The sequence below is a fragment of the Mobula hypostoma genome, chromosome 3, assembly GCF_963921235.1.
Source record: "Mobula hypostoma chromosome 3, sMobHyp1.1, whole genome shotgun sequence".
Lineage (NCBI taxonomy): Eukaryota > Metazoa > Chordata > Chondrichthyes > Myliobatiformes > Myliobatidae > Mobula > Mobula hypostoma.
Window position 1 is genome coordinate 40,513,146 of NC_086099.1, and position 21,971 is coordinate 40,535,116.

At 41.5% G+C, this 21,971-nt stretch overlaps 2 protein-coding genes across 2 annotated transcripts in view; both read right to left on the reverse strand.

The window, feature by feature from the left end:
- The window catches only part of LOC134343945 (molybdopterin synthase catalytic subunit), a 51,085-nt gene extending 43,417 nt beyond the window's left edge, over window positions 1–7,668 (reverse strand). The window contains exon 1 of the mRNA XM_063042910.1: window positions 7,548–7,668. Coding sequence (XP_062898980.1) covers window positions 7,548–7,668 — 121 coding nt within the window. The remainder of the gene's footprint in view (window positions 1–7,547) is intronic.
- The window catches only part of LOC134343946 (molybdopterin synthase sulfur carrier subunit), a 57,213-nt gene that overhangs the window by 25,093 nt on the left and 10,149 nt on the right, over window positions 1–21,971 (reverse strand). Inside the window, exon 3 of the mRNA XM_063042911.1 lies at window positions 16,910–17,056. Within this exon, the coding sequence (XP_062898981.1) occupies window positions 16,930–17,056 (127 nt within the window). The 3' untranslated portion in view covers window positions 16,910–16,929. The remainder of the gene's footprint in view (window positions 1–16,909; window positions 17,057–21,971) is intronic.

The window sequence follows — 21,971 nt, forward strand, 5'->3', positions numbered from 1 at the left end:
TTATGCCTCTCCAAATGCTCATAAATCCTGTCTCTCAGGATCTTTTCCATCAACTTACCAACCACTGAAGTAAGACTCACTGGTCTATAATTTCCTGGGCTATCTTTACTCCTTTCCTTGAATAAGGAAACAACATCTGCAACCCTCCAATCCTCCAGAACTTCTCCTGTCCCCATTGATGCAAGGATCATTGCCAGAGGCTCAGCAATCTCCTCCCCTGCCTCCCACAGTAGCCTGGGCTACATCTCATCCAGTCCCAGAGACTTATCCAACTTGATGCTTTCCAAAAGCTCCAGCACATACTCTTTCTTAATGTCTACATACTCAAGCTTTTCAATCCACTGTAAGTCATCCCTACAATCACCAAGATCCTTTTCCATAGTGAATACTGAAGCCAAGTATTCATTACGTACCTCTGCTATCTCCTTCGGTTCCATACACACTTTTCCACTGTCACACTTGATTGGTCCTATTCTCTCACGTCTTATCCTCTTGCTCTTCACATACTTGTAGAATGCCTTAGGGTTCTCCTTAATCCTGCTCACCAAAGCCTTCTCATGTCCCCTTCTGGTTCTCCTAATTTCATTCTTAAGCTCCTTCCTGTTAGCCTTCTAATCTTCTAGATCTCTATCAACCACCTAGTTTTTTGAATCTTTCCTAAGCTTTTCTTTTCTTCTTGACTAGGTTTTCAACAGCCTTTGTACACCATGTTTCCTGTACCCTACCATCCTTTCCCTGTCTCATTGGAACATACCTATGCAGACTGCCATGCAAATATCCCCTGAACATTTGCCACATTTCTGCCCTATATTTCCCTGAGAACATCTGTTCCCAATTTATGCTTCCAAATTCCCACCTGATAGTTTCACATTTCTCCTTACTCCAATTAAACACTTTCCTAACTTGTCTGCTCCTATCCCTCTCCAATGTTATGTTAAAGGAGATAGAATTATTACCACTAACTCCAAAATGCTCTCCCACTGAGAGATATGCACTTGACCAGGTTCATTTCCCAATACCAGATCAAATACAGCCTCTCCTCTTGCAGGCTTATCTACATATTGTGTCAGGAAACTTTCCTGAACACACCTAAGAAACTCCACCCCATATAAACCCCTTGCTCTAGGGAGATGCCAATCAATATTTAGGAAATTAAAATCTCCCACCACGACAAATCTCCCACACCAGATCTCTTCGTGATTTTTATAAATGACCTTGATCAGGAAGTGGAGGGATGGGATAGTAAATTTGCTGATGACACAAAGGTTGGAGGTGTTGTGGATAGTGTGGAGAGCTGTCAGAGGTTACAACGGGACATTGATAGGATGCAAAACTGGGCTGAGAAGTGACAGATGCAGTTCAACCCAGATAAGTGTGAGGTGGTTCATTTTGGTAGGTCAAATATGATGGCAGAATATAGCATAAATGGTAAGACTCTTGGCAGTGTGGAGGATCAGAGGGATCTTGGGGTCCGAGTCCATAGGACACTCAAAGCTGCGGCGCAGGTTGACTCTGTCATTAAGAATTGCATTGGCCTTCATCAAGCATGGGATTGAGCTTACAAGCCGAGAGGTAATGTTACAGCTATACAGGACACTGGTCAGACCCCACTTGGGGTACTGTACTCAATTCTGGTCGCCTCACTACAGGAAGGACATGGAAACCATAGAAAGGGTGCAGAGGAAATTGACAAGGATGTTGCCTGGATTGGGGAGCATACCTTATGAGAATAGGTTGAGTGAACGCCGCCTTTCCTCCTTGAAGCAACAGAGAATGAGATGTAACCTGATAGAGGTGTTCAAGATGATGAGAGGCATTGATCATGTGGACAGTCAGAGGCTTTTTCCTAGGGATGAAATGGCCAGCATGAGAGGGCATAGTTTTAAGGTGCTTGGAAGTAGGTACAGAGGAAATGTCAGGGGTAAGTTTTTTTTTTTATGCAGCTGTGTACATACATCTATTGATGCTTCTGGACACATCTTCAGTGATGTTCCTGGAATCATCGGGTGTTTCGGGTCTTTCAACATCATACAACCTCCTCCAGGTGACCCAGCCGGGGCTGATCAGACCCCAGCTTGTGTCCAGATGGCTAGCTACTTATGACTCCATGGCTCCCCTCTTTTGAGCCACAGCCATCTTGAGGCCCACTCTGCCACATCGGTGGTACTGCGGATGGCTCTCCTCTTCCTCTCTCCCTCGATGCCCAAAATGCTGAAGGCTCTAACTAAAGAACGGGCTACAACCAACCTCCACTGGGAGACATCTCGCTCTCCATCCAGCCTGACAGTTGCTGACTAGTCCTGCGTACTTGAAGAGCTTCCTTTCAAAGGCCTCCTCCAAGCTATCTTCCCATGGGACTGTCAGCTCCAGCAGCACCACTTGCTTAGTAGACTCAGACACTAGGACAATGTCTGGCCGCAGGGTGGTGGCTGCGATATGGTTGGGGAACTTCAGCTGCCCTTCGAGGTCCACCAACAGCTGCCAGTCCCTTGCAGAGGTCAGAATGCCTGCAGATGTTCTTTTGGCAGGTATTGGCTGCTCCCCAGCTCTGACAAAGGCAATGGTCTGCTTGGAGGGTCGGGACCGCTTCGCCCACTCAACTCCTGCGCTGACAGCTTCAGCGATGGTCTTCAGGACCTGATCATGCCTCCAACTGTACCGTCCCTCACCAGGTGCCCTTGCACAGCCGCCGAGGATGTGCTCCAGGGTTCCTCGCTTAGAGCACAGTGGGTACGCAGATGACTCTGCCTTGCCCCATGTGTGCAGGTTTGATGGGCTTGGAAGCACATCGTACACTGCCTGGATGAGAAATTGGATGCGGTGTGGTTCGGCTTTCTAAAGATCAGCCCAGGTCACTTTCCTCTCAACCGCATTCTCCCATCTTGTCCAAGCTCCCTGTTGCTTCATTCCCACCGCCTTCCAGGCTGTCATCTCCTCCACTACTGCTCGCACCTCCTCCTGAACTAGACGATGCCTTTCCTTCCCTCTGGTGTCCATTTGGGGAGTTGGAAAGGATCCTAGCCCAGCTCGGCCTTGTGTGACCACTCCCACCGGCCTCCTGTGACGCAGCCTCGCCTCTGCCTCCTGAACAGCTTCCTCTGCCCTCCACTTCCTGCCAGTACTTACTTGGATCCCTGCTCTAGCCACCTTCGGGTCACTTGAGTCCCTATATTGTAGCATTTCTCTGGCTCTTGTTACCTTGAATTCTTCCTCCAAGGATTTGAAGGGCAGTTGCAGTTTGTTGTGGTGTCCATAGAGTGCGATGCTGCTCAGGCTCTTTGGCAGCCCCAGCCATCTCCTGAGGTGGTTGCTAACCCTCCTCTCTAAGGTTTCGACTGTCGAGATCGGAACTGCATAGACGAGGAGGAGCCACAGGATTCTGGGAAGAATGCCATGCTGATACACCGAGGCTTTAAACTTCTCAGGTAGGCCAGACTTGTCCACAGATTTCATCCAGCCATCCAACTCGGTGCAGGTTGCCTGAATGGATGTTGTGTCCCTTAGAGAGCTGTCAAAAACTTTGCCTAAGCTCTTGACTGGCTTTTCTGTGATGGTTGGGATGGTTGTGCCTGCGATGCTGAACCGGAACTTGTTCTCCACCTTCCCTTTCCTCAGCACCATCGATCTTGATTTGGCAGGTTTGAAACGCATCCGGGCCCACTCCACCAGCTTTTCGAGCCCTTGAAGAATCCTCCGGCAGCCTGGGACTGATTCTGTGGTGACTGTGAGGTCATCCATGAATGCCCTGATAGGTGGTTGCCATTGAGCGGAATTCATTCTGGGCCCTCTGCACTCTGGTTCAACAGACTTAGTGAGCATGTTCGTGGCTAGGGAGAACAGTGCCACTGAGATAGTGCACCCTGTGATGATGCTGACCTCCACCTTGTGCCAGGTTGATGTAATTGCTCCTGAAGAGACCCTCGTCCTGAAGTTGCTGTAATAATCAGCGATAAGGTCTCTGATTCTGCTGGGGAAGTGATATTTGGTCAGTGTGAGCTGCACCAGCTTGTGTGGAATGGAGCCATATGCATTTGCCAGGTCAAGCCACAACACTGACAGGTTGCCCTTGTTCTCTCTGGCCTCCCTGATGAGCTGTGTCACCACACCGATGTGCTCCAGACAGCCCGGCATCCCTGAAATGCCACCTTTCTGGACTGATGTCTCAATATAGGTGTTCTTTGCTAGGTAGGTTGACAACCGGTTGGAAACTGCACTGAAGAGTATCTTCGCCTCGACACACAGCAGGGAGATGATGCGAAACTGATCTATCTGGGTGGCATTTTCTCCTTCGGGATCCACACCCCTTCAGCCTCTCTCCACTGTTCTGGGATCTTCCCCCTTCTCCAGAAGATTCTCAGGATCTTCCACAGACGCAGCAGGAGTTTGGGGCAGTTCTTGTACACTTTGTACGAGGTGTTGCTTGGTCCTGGAGCCGAGCTTGCCCTTGCTTTGCAGACGACCTCTCTGACTTCCTTTAGTTGCAGCTCTGACATGTCGAACTGCACATCCGGTTCAGGTGGGTCTATTAGGATGTCGCACTCTCCCATCTCCTGCTCTCTTTCAGGATCATTGTATATCTTCTTCAGATGTTGGTCTATGTCTTCCTGCGAACAGGCCAGTTTCCCACTGCGCTTCTCCCCCAGCAACTCCTTGGTGAACTTGAAGGGGTTGGCGATAAAGGCAGCATATTTTCGGGCCCTTTCACAATGCCGCCTCCGATGCCACTCTGCCCGGCGGAGGACCCTGATCTTCTTTCGTAGTATGCACATCAGCTGGGCCAAGCCAATTGCTCCTCTTCTCCTGCCTCCTTGTATTGGGACTTCAGCGCTTTCATCTCCTGCCTGATGCTGTGGATCCTCAATGCTCTTTGGTTCTTCGAGTAAGATGTTTTGGAGTCTTCCTTCTCCTCTTCTCCAGAGAGTGGTGAGTGCGTGGAATGGGCTGCCGGCGGCAGTGGTGGAGGCGGAAATGATAGGGTCTTTTAAGAGATTCCTGGATAGGTACATGGAGCTTAGAAAAATAGAGGGCTATGGGTAACCCTAGGTAATTTCTAAGGTAAGGATACGTTCAGCACAGCTCTGTGGGCCAAAAGGCCTGTATTATGCTGTAGGTTTTCTATGTTTCTAACCCTGTTATTATTACACCCTTCCAGAATCTGTCTCCCTATCTGCTCCTCTATGTCCCTGTTACTATTGGGTGGTCTATAAAAAACACACAGTAGAGTTATTGACCCCTTCCTGTTTCTAACTTCCACCCACAGAGACTCAGTAGACAATCCCTCCATGACTTCCTTCTTTTCTGCAGCAATGACACTATCTCTGATCAGCAGGGCCATGCCCCCATCTCTTTTGCCTCCCTCCCTGTCCTTTCTGAAACATCTATAGCCTAGCACTCTCAGTAACCATTCCTGCCCCTGGACCAAGTCTCTGTAATGGCCTCAACATTATAGCTCCAAGTACTGATCCACACTCTAAGCTCATCCGTCTTGTTCATGATGCTTTTTGCATTAAAATAGACACATCTCAAACCATCGGTCTGAGCGCATCCCTTCTCCATCACCTGCCTATCCTCCCTCTCACACTGTCTCCAAGCTTTCTCTATTTGTGAGCGAACAGCCCCTTCCTCCGTCTCTTCAGTTCGGTTCCCACCCCCCCAACATTTCTAGTTTAAACCCTCCCCAATAGCCGTAGCAAACCTCCCCACCAGGATATTGATTCCCCTCGGATTCAAGTGCAACCTGTCCTTTTTGTACAGGTCACACCTGCCCCAAAAGGGGTCCCAATGACCTCGAAACCTGAATCCTTGCCCCCTGCTCCAATCTCTCAGCCATGCATTTATCCTCACCTCACTCTATTCCTATACTCACTGTCGCGTGGCACAGGCAGTAGGATTACTACCTTTGAGGCCCTGCTTCTCCACTTCCTTCCTAACTCCCTGTGGTCTGTTTTCAGGACCTCCTATCTATGTCATTGGTACCAATATGTACACGGGCTCTGGCTGTTCACCCTCTCCCACTTCAGGATATCGTGGACGCGATCAGAAACATCCCAGACCCTAGCACCTGGGAGGCAAACTACCATCCGCGTTTCTTTCCTGCATCCACAAAAACGCCTGTCTGACCCCCTAACTATAGAGTCCCCTATTACTGCTGCCTTCTTCCTTTCCCTACCCTTCTGAGCCACAGGGCCAGACTCAGTGCTAGAGACGAGGCCAATGTTGCTTCCCCTAGGTAGGCCATTCCCCCCCCCAACAGTACTCAAACAGGAGTACTTAATGTTAAGGGGGACAGCCACAGGGGTACTCTCTAATATCTGCCTCTTGCCCCTCCCTCTCCTGACTGTTACCCATTTATCCGTCTCCCGAGACCCCAGTGTGACTACCTGCCTATAACTCCTTTCGATCACCTCTTCATTTTCCATGACCAGACGAAGGTCATCAAGCTGCGGCTCCAGTTCCCTAACCCGGTCACTAAGGAGCTGCAGCTCAATGCACCTGGCACAGACGTGGCTGTCCGGGAGGCTGGGAGTCTCCCAGACTACCCACATCTGACACCCAGCACAGAACACCAGCCTCACGGACATACTTCCTGTTTCTATTCTTCACAGATAACCTACCTGGCCTCAACCCGTTATTGCCGAAGCCCAGTTGAGCCAAGCCCTCCTACTCTGTCGCCCACTCTACAAAGCTGTCTCCTCTTAAACTTCGCGCTGGTCTAACTCACTGACATCCACGCACTCTGTAAATCTGTCTCCTTTTAAACGTCGCGCTGGTCTAACTCGCTGACGTCCACGCACTTGCGCAGTCATCCCTCAATCAAAACTTTTCACCTCACTTGGAAGTTTTATGTTTTATTGTTTTACAACATTGAATCACAGTAGATTTAACCAGGCTTTTTTGACACTGATCAACAGAAAAAGACTGTTTCAGGTCAAAGCGAAAATAGATCTCTACTAAGTAATGTAAATTAATTACAAATATAAAAACACAAAATAATTGCAAAATAATTGAGTCCAGAAGCCTCAATGTGCCCAGACAGAAGATGAGCTGATGATCCTCAAGCTAGGAAAGAGGCTCATTGCAACATTTCTCCATTTTTCACTTTTTTCTCTGAAAGTGGATAGCATATCCAGCATGTCTTACAACTCTGCATTTTGCAACTCCTGTATCCCTTTCTCTATGTTCTTAATTTCTAACTGCTCCAATTCACTCAATGAACATATAACCCTGTTCAGGGCTTATCTCCATAATTACTCTGGTTTTACCTTATTGGAGACATTCTTCCTCCCCAGCTTCCCTTGTCTCCTGCCCAGTTTTGGCAAAGGGTTGTCAACTTGAAAGATTAACTCAATTCCCACAAATGCACTTAGACCTGTGGAATATTTCCAGCATTTTCCATATTTCTTTTACTTACTGAAAATTTAGATTCAGGCTAGCGCATCCATTCAGCAACAGTCTAGAACTACAGATTCAATTAACATCTAGAAAAATAAAGTTACTCATAAAGTCATGCTGTGGTCAAATTCTAATTGGACAGCTCCATATCTTACCAATAAACAAAGATACTGCCCCACAAGATGGAGATTTTACTGATTCTGCCACTTCATCGGTGGAAAGCTTCTCATAAGTCACTTTTATCAGATCCTTGGGTTCTTCTTCCAGTTCGCACATGGTAACTGGAGAAAAGAGAGACATAATTTAACAAGCCCCGCAATCAGAATTCTGAATGGTCATTGAACCCGTGGACACTACCTCACTTTTTTTGCATTACTTATTTTATATGTATTTCCTATTGTAATTTATATATATATTTTCAAATTATGTATCGCAACATACTGCTGCAAGATAACAAATTTCATAACATATGCCAGTGATATTACACCTGATTCTGACTCTGACAAGCAGTAAATTTACCTATCTATTGCACTGACTTTTGAGCAAGGTTGTCCTTGTATACATTTTGGCATCAAGTTACTTCAGCAATGCAGAATCCTTTTGAAATAATGAATAAATTAATTTAAAATATTTCTATGTATTTGTTCTGCATTTGTTCGGTAATAAACATAAATGATGCTCTATTCCTTGTATACTGTCATCCAAAAATACTTGTGTTTCTAAACTGTTTAATATATTGTTTAGCAAATTAACTTGCTGAGAGACAACAAGAACATGGGTAGAAATTCCTTTAGAAGACATTACATAAGTTCTTCATGCTATATCTTAACACACCCAACATTAATGGCTGGTGCACAAGATAAAAGCTTTGGGATGGAGAAGTATATTAAAATGAATTGAAGATTAGTTATCACACAGAAGACAGGCAGGCAGAGTAAATGGCCTTCTTTCAGGCTCTAAGTCAGACTAATAGTCATAGAGTAATACAGCAGCAAAACAAGCCATTTGACCCATCTGGTCCATGTCAATCACAGTATCCTTCCTGTTAGTCCTAGAAGCCCACATTTGGCACATAATCCTCCAAGCCCCTCCCCTCTTAAATTATGCAATTGTACCCACCTCAACCAATTCCTCCGGCAGCTCATTCCAGATACTTACCACCCTCCATGTAAACAAGTTACCTCTCAGGTTTCTTTTAAATCTCTTCCCTCTTTTCTTGTGTCTGTACCCTCAAGTTTTGGACTACCCAATGCTGGGGAAAAGACTATGACCGTCAACCGTATCCATACCCATCATTCTCCTGCACTAAAGGAATAATGATCCAGTGTGTTCAACCTCTCCCTATATCTCAGGCCCTGTAGTCAAAGCATAAATCTCTTCTGCATCCTCTCCAGCTTGACAATTTCTGTCCTATAATAGGGTGATCAAACTGTACATAATACTGCAAGTGTAGTCTCACCAATGACTTGTATAACTACAACTTAATGTCCCTACTCATAAACTTGATGCCTTGTCTAATAAAGGCCAACATGCTAAATGCTTTCTTCTGCCTGTCTAACCGCATAGCCACTTTCAGCAAACTGTGCATTTATATTCCCAGGTCCCTCTCTTCCACAACACTTGTCTGAATTGTCTGAACCTGTATAAGTCCTACCGTAGTTTGACTGTCCAAGGTGCATTACATCGAAACATGCAGTGAAATGCATCGTTTTGCATCAATGACCAACACATTCCAAGGATGTGCTGGGGGCAGCCCACAAGTGGCTCCATGCTTCCGCACCAACATAGCACAATTTATTAATCAAAACCTGCATGTCTTTGGAATGTGGGAGAAAACTGTAGCACTTAAAGGAAGCACACATGGTCAATGGGAAAACATGCAAACTCCTTATAGAGAGTGGTGGGAATTGAACCCCAATCTTCCAATTACTGGCAGTGTGAAGCATTATGCTGTCCATGATGCTGCTCTACCTCCACCTTTCCCCTAAGCTAACTCTTCAAAAAGCTCCAAAAGATTTGTCAAACATGTCCTCCCATGCACAAAACCATGCTGACTATTCCTGATCAGTGATGGTAAATCTTGCCACTTAGAATTTCCTCCAGTAACTTCCCTGCAACTGAAGGCAGGCTCACCATCCTGCTGTTCCCTGGCCTATCCTTGCTACCTTCCTTGAACAATGGAACAACATTAGCCACCCTCTAGCTCCTGGAACTTCAATAGTGGAGAACAACAAAGCAAGTATCTCCACAAGGGCTTCCACAATTTCTTCCTATAAAGTCGAGACCACATCTAAGGATTTGTCCACCACTATATGGTTCAAGGCTGCATACACCTCCTTCCTTATAATGTGTATATGATCCAATTTCTCTCTACTTATAAACCTTTTTTTTTTGGCATTCATGATATTCACCCAAGTAAGCACTGAGAATACCATGAATGTCAAAGCAATGGGGTTAAGTAAAAAAAGAGACATTAAAAATCTCAGCCATCTACTAGGGCTCCACACATAGGCAGGCCTGATAGTTGTTACGAGGACCTGATCTCTATCTAGTCACTCTTTCACTGTTATTTATGACTGAAGAACCTCTAGGGACTATCTTTAACCCTGCCTGCCAAAGCCATCTCATATCCTCTTTTTGCCATCCCGATTTCTATCTTAAGCATGGTCTCAAATTTTATGTTCATCATTCATACTCAGTGGTGCATTCATACTCAATTGTGTAAATACTTGCTTCTTTTTTCCTGACTAGTGTCTCCATGCAAGACCATAAGACATAGGAGAAGAATTAGGCTACTTGGCCATAGTCATAGTCATAGTCATAGTCATACTTTATTGATCCCGGGGGAAATTGGTTTTCATTACAGTTGCACCATAAATAATTAAATAGTAATAAAACCATAAATAGTTAAATAGTAATATGTAAATTATGCCAGGAAATACATCCAGGAACAGCCTATTGGCTCAGCGTGTCTGACCCTCCAAGAATATCTCTCAAGAATATCTTCACTGCTGGTATATCCTCCCTTATCAAAAAAGCAACACCCCCTCCACTCTTAACTGTTGTTCTTTCATGCCTAAAGTATAAATATTCTGGAATATTGCACTGCCAGTCCTGTCCTTCTCTCAGCCACATTTTTGCTATGGCCATGATATCCCAGTGCTGAGAAAATCCACACCATCAGTTCATCTGCTTCGCTGTTAAGCTACATGCATTGAAATAGATACAACTAAAGCAGTGATTCTATCTTCATTTTTACTGTAACCATGGCTATCCCAATTGCTAGGCTTACACTCTTTGGCTGCTGCACATACCCCTGTCTTATGATGGGCTTCACTCTCTCAAATGCCAACCCCCTAACAATCTAGTTTCAAACAGTATTTGTGGCAAAAGCAAATATCCCACTAGGATATTGATTCTCCTCTGGTTCAAGGGCATCCTGACCTTCATGTACAGGTTGTCTTTACCCCAGAAGAGATCTCAATGATCTAAGAACCTGAATCCCTGCCCTCTGTACCAGACTCTCAGCCACATAGTCATCTGGCTTGTCTATCTAGCAGGTGGTACCAGGAGGAATCTGGCAATCACTATGCTTAAGGATCTGGTTTCTTATCTAACTCCCAATACTCATTCTACAGAACCTCATCCCTTGTACTACCCAAGTCATTTGTACCAATGTATACAAAAACAGCTGGCTGTACACCCTCCCCTTCAAGAATTTCCTGCAGTCGCTCAGGGACATCTTTTACCCTGGCACCCAGGAATCAACACACCATCAGGCATCTCTTCTGAGGCCACAGAATCTCCTGTCTGTCCCCATCACTATCAAGTCTCCTTTCACCATCACCTTGACTGACTGACTACACCCTTCCAAGGGTATCCAAGTTTGCTGATAACACAAAAATAGGCAAGAGGTCGTGCTCTGATTTAAATATATATATATGTTTTTACATCGCACAACATGACAGTGATAGGTTGTGAGAATGGATAAAACGTTGGCAAATGGCATTTAATAAGGGAAAGTACAAGTTCATGCACTTTGGCAAAATGAACCAAAGTGCAGGCTTTAATAGAGAGTACAGAGGTGTCGAGGTGCTCTTGTGCAAGGAACTCAAAAATTTGTACAGCACGTAGGAAAGCAAATTGCACATTGGCTATTATTGCGGAGCAGTTGGGGTTTAGAAATAGATGAGTAATGTTGTTGTTATATGGAATGTTGATAAGGACATACCTGGAATACAACGTAAAGTTTGCACATCTAATTTAAGAAAAGATGCACCATCATTGGAGACAGTCCAGAAGAGAGTTGCAACACTAATTATTGAATAGAAGGACCGTTCTTTCATGAACTAATAAAAAACATTATACCTATATCCTCTGAGTTTGGAAGAAACAGAGCTGGTCTTATTCAAGCATAAAAGAAACATAATCGTATCTAAAATTCAGTATTGCTGAAATAACAAGGATGCCCAAAAGTGAAAAAGAAACATTATGTTAATCTGGAAAAGCAGGTTATTTGTTTTAAAAGAAAAGTAACACCAAGGGCTTTCTTTGTAATCTGACATACCTTTTCACACTGAATGCAAACAAATTTATTTGGCAATGACCTAAAAGTAAAGTTTACCAAGTAAGAACCATTAATTTACTTTTACTGTGTCAAGCTTGTGAGAGACTCGAGTTGAAATAGATATTCTGCAAGTGAAAAAAGGATAAATATGTTCCATTGTCAATGGTTAGATGCTGATGGGAGCTTCAAACGTTATCTAGTCATTATCTAGATATACAAGCACTTCTATAAAATATTGAATAGTGAGGTATCGTCCAAAAGGCTAAGCTCCAGATATGGATTTTTTTCACAATTAATTCAACAGATCTTATTTATGCAGTAATCTGCTAAAATATTACTATAGAAATAACCGATTTGATGCAATCAAAACACAACTATGTTAAAAATTGTGAAATTTATGCAAATCTTGGTGTTTACCTATTTTTTTATGTTGCTGCAAGAAATTACCTTCTCTTATAGCTGACTTGCAGTCCTTGGATAAAGAGAATTTACATCCCTCTCTATCCAATGTACAAAAGTGGTTATTGCTGTACTTGCCAATGCCATTTACTAGATCTGAATGAAAGTGATCATCTGAGTGTTTCCAAAAGTTAAACAAATTAACCGTTTTTTGAGTGCTCTGCTCCATTAATGTTAATGGAACTTTAATTTTGCATTATTTGGAAAAGCCATACACTGCTGACTCTAAAGCCAATACTTGCTGTTTACTTCTAATGAGACAAACTATAGAAAAGTTAACAGTGTGTGAATACACTAACTGTGAAGTTACCTCAGAAAGTAAGAATCGTACAATGTCATTGTGATAATTAAACAATACTAAATAGAATCAATTGGATAACTTTATCAATACAGTCCTGTCTTCATTTATCTTCCAGTTTAACACAAATTTCCACTGTTCATGTTTTTATACACACTGTTTGTATCTCTAAACCTGTTTCCCAATTCTTCTATTTGCCTTTTCTTCTGCATGCTTCTTAACTCTGTTGGTCTTCTCAAAATGCGTTATCACCCTTGCTCTTTTGTTTATACGCATATTTTATTCACCTTAAAGGAGTCACGCACCATTCAAATTACAAACGGAAGTTAGAATGTGCACCATTTTCTTGCTTTTGAGTAAGAGAGTGTGAATTGACTTACACTGGAAGGGAGTGTGCAATTTAAAAATGGGTCATGATTAAAGGGGCAATACGGTTCGAATTTACTACTAGTATCAGGGATGTACAGGAGTGTGTGGGCCATGGCAATCAAAGCTCAATTTGGGCATAGCCACTGATGATGATGATGATCAGGGATGTGAACATTGTGTCTTACTAGGACAGGTATGCTCACCATAATAACACGTCTTACAGCAGGTCAATTTTGGTGCTTTTCAGTTAATTTTTTTTAAACCCATGGAGACGTAACAAAACATTCTGCTGTTACATTTGAAAAACATTCTATTCCAGATTCTCGGCTCAATTCCTACTCTCTAACAGTTTACTCTTCCTGTGAGGTACTTTTACTCCTTCCATTAAATCATGATCCCTAAACATATTAATTTAATCTGTGTCATGGTCTTCTAAGGAAAAGTTATATCAGTATCAGCCATAGTTTTTTAATCATGAATTAATAGATAATTTAGAATTATTGTCAAAAATAGGAAGGGAGCAATCACTCTGAAAGTATTCAATCGACTTCCCAATAGCAATAGAGACAATGAGGAACAGATCAGGATGCAGATTTTGGAAAGGTGCAAAAATAACAGGGTTGTTGTCACAGGGAACTTCAACTTCCCTGATATTGATTGCTAGCTCATTAGTGCAAAAGGTATGCATGGGCCAGAATTTCTTGGGTGTGTCCAGAAAGGATTTCTAACACAATATGTAGACAGGATGACAAGAGAAGAAAAGTAGAGGGTGATGGGTAACCCTAGTAATTTCTAAAGTAGGGACATGTTCGGCACTACTTTGTGGGCCGAAAGGACTGTATTGTGCTGTAGGTTTTCTGTGTTTCTATGACATATTGGGTTTGGTGCTATGCAATTAATCAGATCAGGTATCAGACCTCTCAGTAGGACAGCATTTCAGAGACAATGACCACTAATCCCAGACCTTAGAGAGGGATAGAAGTAGACAGTATGTGACAGTATTTAATTGGAAGAGGGGGAATTATAATTAGTCAGGAACTGGAGAGTACATTGGGAGCAGATGTACTCAGGGAAATGTACAGCAGAAATGTGGAGGTTGCTTAGGGAGCACTTGCTGGGGGTTTTAGATAGGGTTGTCCCTTTGAGGCAGGTGAAGGAACCATGGTTGACAAGAGATGTGAAATACCTAGTCAAGAGGGAAAAAAAGGGAAAAAAGCTTACTTAAGGTTTAGGAAGCAAGTAGCAGACTGGGCTCTAGAGAGTTGCCAGATAGCTGAAGAATGGACTTAGGAGAGTTAGAAGGGGCATGAGAAGGCCTTGGCAAGTAGAATTAAAGAAAGCCACAAGGTGTTCTACATGTTTGTGAAGAACAAGAGGATGGCCAGAGTGAAGGCAGGACTGATCAGGGATTGTAGAGGAAACGTATGCCTGGACTCGGAGACGTCCTTAATGAATACAGGATTCACCAGCAAGAGAGGCCTTGATGTTTGTGAGGACAGCATAAAACAGGCAGGTATTCTTGAACATGTTGATGTTAAAACAGAGTATGTGCTCAAACATTTGAGCTACTCAAGTCACGAGGTAATGTTGCAGTTCTATAAAATCCTAGTTAGACCACACTTAGTTCTGGTCGCCTCATTACAAGAAGGATGTGAAAACTTAGAGAGGGTGCAGAGGAGGTTTACCAGGATGCTACCTGGACGAAAGGGCATGTCTTATGAAGAAACGCTGAGTGAGCAAAGGCTTTAACCTTTGGAGTGAAGAAGAATGAGAGATGGGCTAACAGTTTCTTTCCGTATGCCATCAGTCTTATGAACACTTGAATTTTAGTCTATTATAAACCAAGTCCAGCTGTACATACACAGATATACCCCATTGTATATAGTCCATGATTATTTGCACTATTGTTTTGTTTGTTTTTTTTTTATTCTGTACAGCGAGAGCTCAAGGAAACCGGCATCAAATTCCCTGTATGTGTCCACATACTTGGTGATAATAAAGGATTCTGATTCTGATAAGAGGCATAGAAAGGGTGGATAGCCAAAGACATTTTTCCAAGGCCCATAACGGCTAATCCAAGGGACTTTAAGGTGATTGAAGGATGTCAGAGGTAGGTGGTGGGTGCAATGAACACCCTGGCAGGGGTGGTGATAGAGGCAGATGCATTAGGGGCATTTAAAAAACTCTTAGATAGGCACATAGATGAGAGAAAAATGGAGGGTTATGAAGGAGGAAAGGGTTATATTGATCTTAGAGTAGTCTTAAAAGGTCAGCATAAAATCATGGACCAAAGGGACTATATTGTGCTGGAATGTTCTACGTTTTACGTTTAAATAAGTCTAGTGAAGATACTCAGAATAATTTCCTGGTTGCCTGAAAGTGACTGTGATACACCTCAAAGAATGGCAATGCCAATAACAGGATTCTGATACTTTTAAAACTTAGTTTAACATGTCATTCTGAATTTGTAACTTCAAAGTTTGCAAAATAAGAAGAAAATAAATCTTGGTTATCACACCACAGTACCATAAAAATTTACATAATTCATCAGAAATACTCTGAAATAAAGAATTAAGATAAAACAGAAAAATATATTTGGTTTCACAACCAAGACCAAGGCAAATTGAATAAACAAATGCTAATGATGCCACGTTAACAGCTTTATCATAATTAGGCATTTCCGCACATGATGGCAGTAGTTTCACACAATAAGACGCCTGTAGGAAATAGACATCATCAGTGAAAATGGAATTGGTATGCTTTTCTTTGACACATCAGCCAGCAGTTTCTAATTGGAATGCTAAAGGGCACACTTCCTCCCAATAAGACCTTATCAAATTTAAGGTTATAATCAGCATGGGTTGTTTAACAACACTGTAACTTCAAATTAGAAGACCACAAGACATGGTCAAGCATGGCTTTTTTTTTTTAAAAAGAACACCATTCTCTCATCTTCTCCCTATAACACTTAAACCTATCAGTCTCTGCCTTGATCACTCCCTATGTCCACAACCATCAGTGAAAACAAATTCCACAGACTTACCAACCTATTTTTTAAAGAAATTCATCCCAGTTTGAAAGGACATCCTTTTATTCTGAGGCTGTGCTCTTGAATCCTAGACTCTCCTATTAATGGAAACATCCTCTCCATGTTTACTCTATCCAGGCCTTTCAGTATCAAGTAGGTCTCAATGAGATTCCCCCCCCCCCCATCCTTCTAAACTTTATCAAGCAGATGTCTAGAAACATAAAATGCTCTTTATTTGTTAAGCATTTCATTCCTATGACCATTCTTGTGAATCTCATCTGGACCTTCTCCAGGACCAGTAGGCCTTTCCTTAGATGCTATGCCCATAGTTACCATCTCTTTCCTCCATTCCAGTTCCAATTTAAAGTTTTCAACCCAAAATATTTACTCTGTTTCTCTTTCCATAGATGCCTTCTGACCAGCTGAATGTTTCCATATTTTTCTGTTTTTTAGTTTGGTTTTTATTTAATGTGGTGGTACAAAATGCTCCAGGCTCTGGAAAGATTTATACGACATCAAAGCCCTTTCCCTAATAAAATAACTAAATATTCCTAGTCTACTGTTTTTTTTGATTCAACTCTAATAAGTCATGTTTGTTTACAGTGACATCTACATAAAAATAATATGGCTCCATATAATAAGGACTCAAAACCAAGAGGATGTAGACGAAAAGGAAAGATCAGAAGACATGGATCAACGGAATCTTTGGATCTAGCTAAAATAAAAGAGTCAATCAGGAATTTTAACATTCGCCCTCCTGCACCTGATATTATATTTGAAGAGAAGCTAGAAATACCTGCTTATGTATCCCAGGAACTAGCCCCCACTGATAGGGGGGATGACAGCAATCTCGTCTCCTGGCTCGAGGAACAGAAGCTGATCTCCCAGGATGATGAATTCCTGACGAACAGCAAGAATGATGTGATCCCTTATGGTACCAAGTCTGTGGATCCGGTAAGAAAGGAAAAACATTCAATGTATTTGTGTCGTTTAATATTCAGGGCTTAACTTTTCTGATTTCAACTGGATCATTCAGGTTCTCCCCAGTAATGGTCTACAAGGTTCTCTAAATGTGATTTCAGGTTTCCAAACAAAATTGTGCGTTATTCCAATTTATTCTCTCCCCTTGAGAAAATATAGTCAATTCTTGATTGAGTGCTCTGAAATGCTGCATTTTACCAATGAATTCCATCAAGTGGAGGAGCAACTGGATATAATACTATAATACTATCAATTTGCGTGGCAAAATTAAGGACTTAGAATCATTGTTGCTTTTCATATGAAAACCATAGCCTAAGCAATATTGACTTCTTACGTTTAGTGTGTAGAACATTTTGTAAAAACAAATATAAGGTGACAGTTTTAATCAAATGTGCAGGTTTCAACATTTCACAAAATAGCACTTCTAATGAAAAATGGAGGAGAGCCTGGCAACTTTCTGGCATTTATCTGGACACATCCCGAAAAGATCCAAAACAAGTTTCTACAAATGGCCAACACAAACACCAACTCTGCCAACCGTCAAAACTGATATCCAAAAACATTCAACGGTAATTTTAAAAAGATAAAATTCGGGGAACAATTTTAAAGTATCAAAGAATAAAAAACAGTAAAAATAAATGCACTTAAAACTAAAAATTAATTTTAAAATATACAAGAAAACTTTTCTTCCTTAAAGCTCTTGCACTCCATTTAAATCAGGGACTCCCAACCTTTTTTATGCCATGGACCCCTACCATTCACCAAGGGCTCTGTGCACCTCAGGTTGGGAACCCCTGACTTAACTGAACAGGCTTACTACTCCAATGTGTTCAGTCAACAAATTTAGCAGTGCAAGTGCTAAGGAACTGCTACTAGTCTAAATTCCATAAGGGGTCCAAATTGGGAAGACGTCTGTAAAAACTCAGCTCAGAGCAGTCAGAATGTTCAGGGCCTCCTAATTTACAAGAAATCCCAAGTATGGTGGCACCCACTTGGAGAAATACAGACTATTGGCAATGAAATACCAGCATCTCCCACTAAGTTCCAAGTCAATATATAGAATATCCATCATTGTATTTTTTTTATTTAGGCCCTCCGGCCCAACAACCCACCAACTTAACCTTAGCATAATCAGAGTGCAATTTACAATGTCCGATTAACCTACTAACCAGTGCATCTTAAACGGTCATAGGAAATCAGAGCTCCTGGAGGAAATTTACAAGGTCATGGGAAGAACATACAAACCACAAATGAACTCTGAACTCCAACACCCCAGCTGTATTAGCATCACACTAACCCTATGCTACCTTGACGCCCAAATATTCATGGCTGAATATTCCTCATATTTTTTCTGCTGCCAGTGGAAAAGATTAAAGTACGGGACAAGTGGATGAGATCATTCACACTGCATACAGATTTTGAGTGTAAACATTTAGTTTAGATATCCAGATGGTGGCACGCTGGGACACAGGAGCTACTCAGGCTCCCAATAATGGTGCTAGCTTTAAATTCTTAGATAGTATTTCTAACTTTCTAGACAGGGATTTCAGTTATCCAAAGCCCTCTGAATAGAGAGCCACTGCACTCTTAGACTTTGGTATGGAAACTGCACTGTGGCAGACAGGAAGGCTCCACAACACATAGTCAAAATAGCCCAATGCATCACGAGCACCAGCTCACCCTCCTCTAAGGGCATATATACAGAAAGGTGTCGGTAAAGAGCCGGTAACATCATGTATGATCCACACACCCTGCTCCCGGACTGCTGGTCACACTCCCATCAGGGAGAAATCTATGTAGCATCCATGCCAGGACCACCATACTCAAAACACAGTTACTTTCCCCAAGCAGCTCCACCTCCACCCACTAACTCCACCACTATTTTATTATTTCCTCACAGTTACTTTATGTCACTTTATGGACATACAATCAATCTATGTATATATGCTATCTTGTGTATTTATATTTATTGTGTGTTTTTTATTATTACTGTGTTCTTTACCTTTTGTACTTGTTTTATGCTGCATCAGATCTGAAGTAACTATTATTTCATTTTCCTTGTGCTTATGTACAGGAAATGATACTGAACAATCTTGAATCTTTACCATGGTTACAGCACCATATTAATGCTATAACATGGTGCTGTAACCTAGGTACAGTATTAGAATAAATTATTAAAAAACTGTACAATCACATGTATCTAAAAACAACAAAAATAATCCACCCTCCACTCAACCCAGAACAGTGAACATGCGTCAGGATCAAGTGATAGAAAAGCAGCTGAATCAATTGTACTAAGATGGAGAATTAGAGACTACGGTAGTGACTTTCTGCTCAGTTTCTTTCACAGGAGAAATCCACAGGCGCAACATAATGAAAAATTTATCATGACAATATTTTCTTTTATTTTGCAAAGGTATTTAAGGAGTTAAAACCAGCTTTATTTTCAAAGAGATTATTTTATAAGTGATACAAACTTTGTTTCAGCCAGATATACAAATGCAGACAAATAGACTTTTCATTCATTTTAAATGCAAACTTAAGTGCATTAGATCCTAAGGGATTTGTGGAAAACAGTTCTCAGTCTAATGAATTATCATCAAGCCAAATAGCCTTTGATAAGAAAAATAGCAAAAACTTTTGTTTGAAATTTAGCGCAGAAATATTAAAAGTGTTTTTATACATCAGGACAAAAGTTCAATAACAGGAGGTAATGCTACCCCTAATAAAGATTCATTTTTGCTTTGTTGGATAACTGCTTCCAATTTAGGGTTCCACAAGAACATGAAAGCTTTTAAAAAGGTACAGAAGATATTTATTAAAATGGATACAAGCAGCAGGGATTAAGATTATATGGTTAAATTAAGAATGCTGGATTGTTCTCCTTACAGAAGGGAATATTAAAAGACAATTTTGATGGTGTTAAAATTATGTAGGTTTTGATATAAGAAATATAGAAAATTTGTATCAAATAGCTGATGCTGATAACCTGAAGACTGGTTGACAAGTGAACTGAGGAAAACCTATTATCAGCAATGTGATTAGGATTTTGAATTCACAGCTTCTATAGGGAACTGAGTACATAAGTGAACATGAGATATTTGCAGCAGGCAAAGAACCGGGAAAGAACAGTGAAGTGAGGTTAACTGGATGAAAATTGTCAGGACTATTCAATAAAATTACTTTTTTTCTGTTCTTTGCTGTTCTCTGATTCCATAATCTTCTGTATGTATACATTCAGCTGCATAGAAAAGCATCTCAGACATTTTTCACAAGTATGAAATCTATTAAAAATGTGATTCAAGTTCTTGTGATTTGGCATCAGCAGGGTAGAGAAGGTTGAATCAAAAGATAGCGTTTAGTTTTTTTTACGAAAAGTATTTGATAAAGTGCTACATAAAAGTTTGCTGAGTAAAAGGAAGGTGGCTAACAGATTAGCAAGCATAGAACATTGACCAACTGATAGAAGACAGTCAGAAATAAATGGGTACTTTTGAAGTTGTTAAGTTGTATCAACCTAGGTGCCCCAGGAATCAGTAGGGAAGTCTTGAAAACAGATGCAGAGAACATCAATGACATCACATCTAGAATAACATGTTTGGATTTACAGTAGTTTCCATTAGGAATAAGGTACAAGAGCCTCAAGACCCAGACCATCAGGTTCAAGAGCAGTTATTACCTTGCAACTGTCAGGCTCTTGAACCAGAGGGACTAACTTCAATAAACTTCACTCACCCCAACACTGAACTGTTCCCACAACCTATGGACTCACATTCAAGGTCTCTTCCTCTCATGTTTTTGATATCTATTGCTATATTTATTTACTTTTTTCATTTTTTTTTCTTTTTTTGTGTTTGCAGTTTATCGTATTTTGCACACTGATGTTTGTCCGTTCCATTGGGTGCAGTCTTTAAATCAACTCTATTGTGCTTCTTAAAATTACTGTGCATGCCTGCAAGAAAATGAATCTCAGGGTTGTAAATGATGATACTTTGATAATACATTTACTTTGAAATTACTTGTGGAGGGATATTCTCGCATTGGAGGTGATTCAAACACAGTTCACAAGGCTATTTACTGTAGTGAAGAGATAATTTTATGACAAATAACCAGCTGGTTGGGGCAACGCTGACTGGAACTTAGAGGAATGAGATATTATCTTATTGAATTAAATAAGATTCTGAAAGGAATTAACAAATAATATGCTAACATGATGCTTTCCCTCATGGTGGAAATCCAGGAAAAGGGGGTTCAGTCTTAAAAGAAGGAACTCATTTCAGATAGAAATCCAAATAAGGGCAAATAGGATTAGAGTAGACAGCAAAAAAGTCAGCATGGACCTGGTGGGCCAAGTAGCCATTTCTCTGCTTTGTGACTCTGATTCTATGAGGAGGTATTTCTTCTAGTCAGTTGCAAATCTTTATATAGTTCTCTATCTCAGAGAGCTGTCAAGGACAAATCATTGAGTTATTTTCAAGGCTGAGATAAAAAAATATATATACTTAGATGATAAGCAACTGAGCCACAAAATGAAGTTGAGAAAAAGATCAGATCACCAATCATTTCACTGGATAGCAGAACAGCAAAAGGGCCCCATGACCTACTTGTGGTCCTACTTCTTGTGCTCTTAAATTGATAATAAACCAATACAGATATTAGGAGAATGGAAAGCTTCGTCACATGGATAAGTTTACTGAGGATCAGATGCCCAGTAACTCAATATAACTAGGACCCAATGTCTTTATTGTAGTTTAGGGCACTGTACAAAAATATTTTTCTTAATGCAAATTAGAAAATCAAAATACTAATTCCAGCATTCCTAATAGAAGTGAAATCACAAACTCAAGATCAGGATTAGTCTTCCAGGGAAAAAAGAC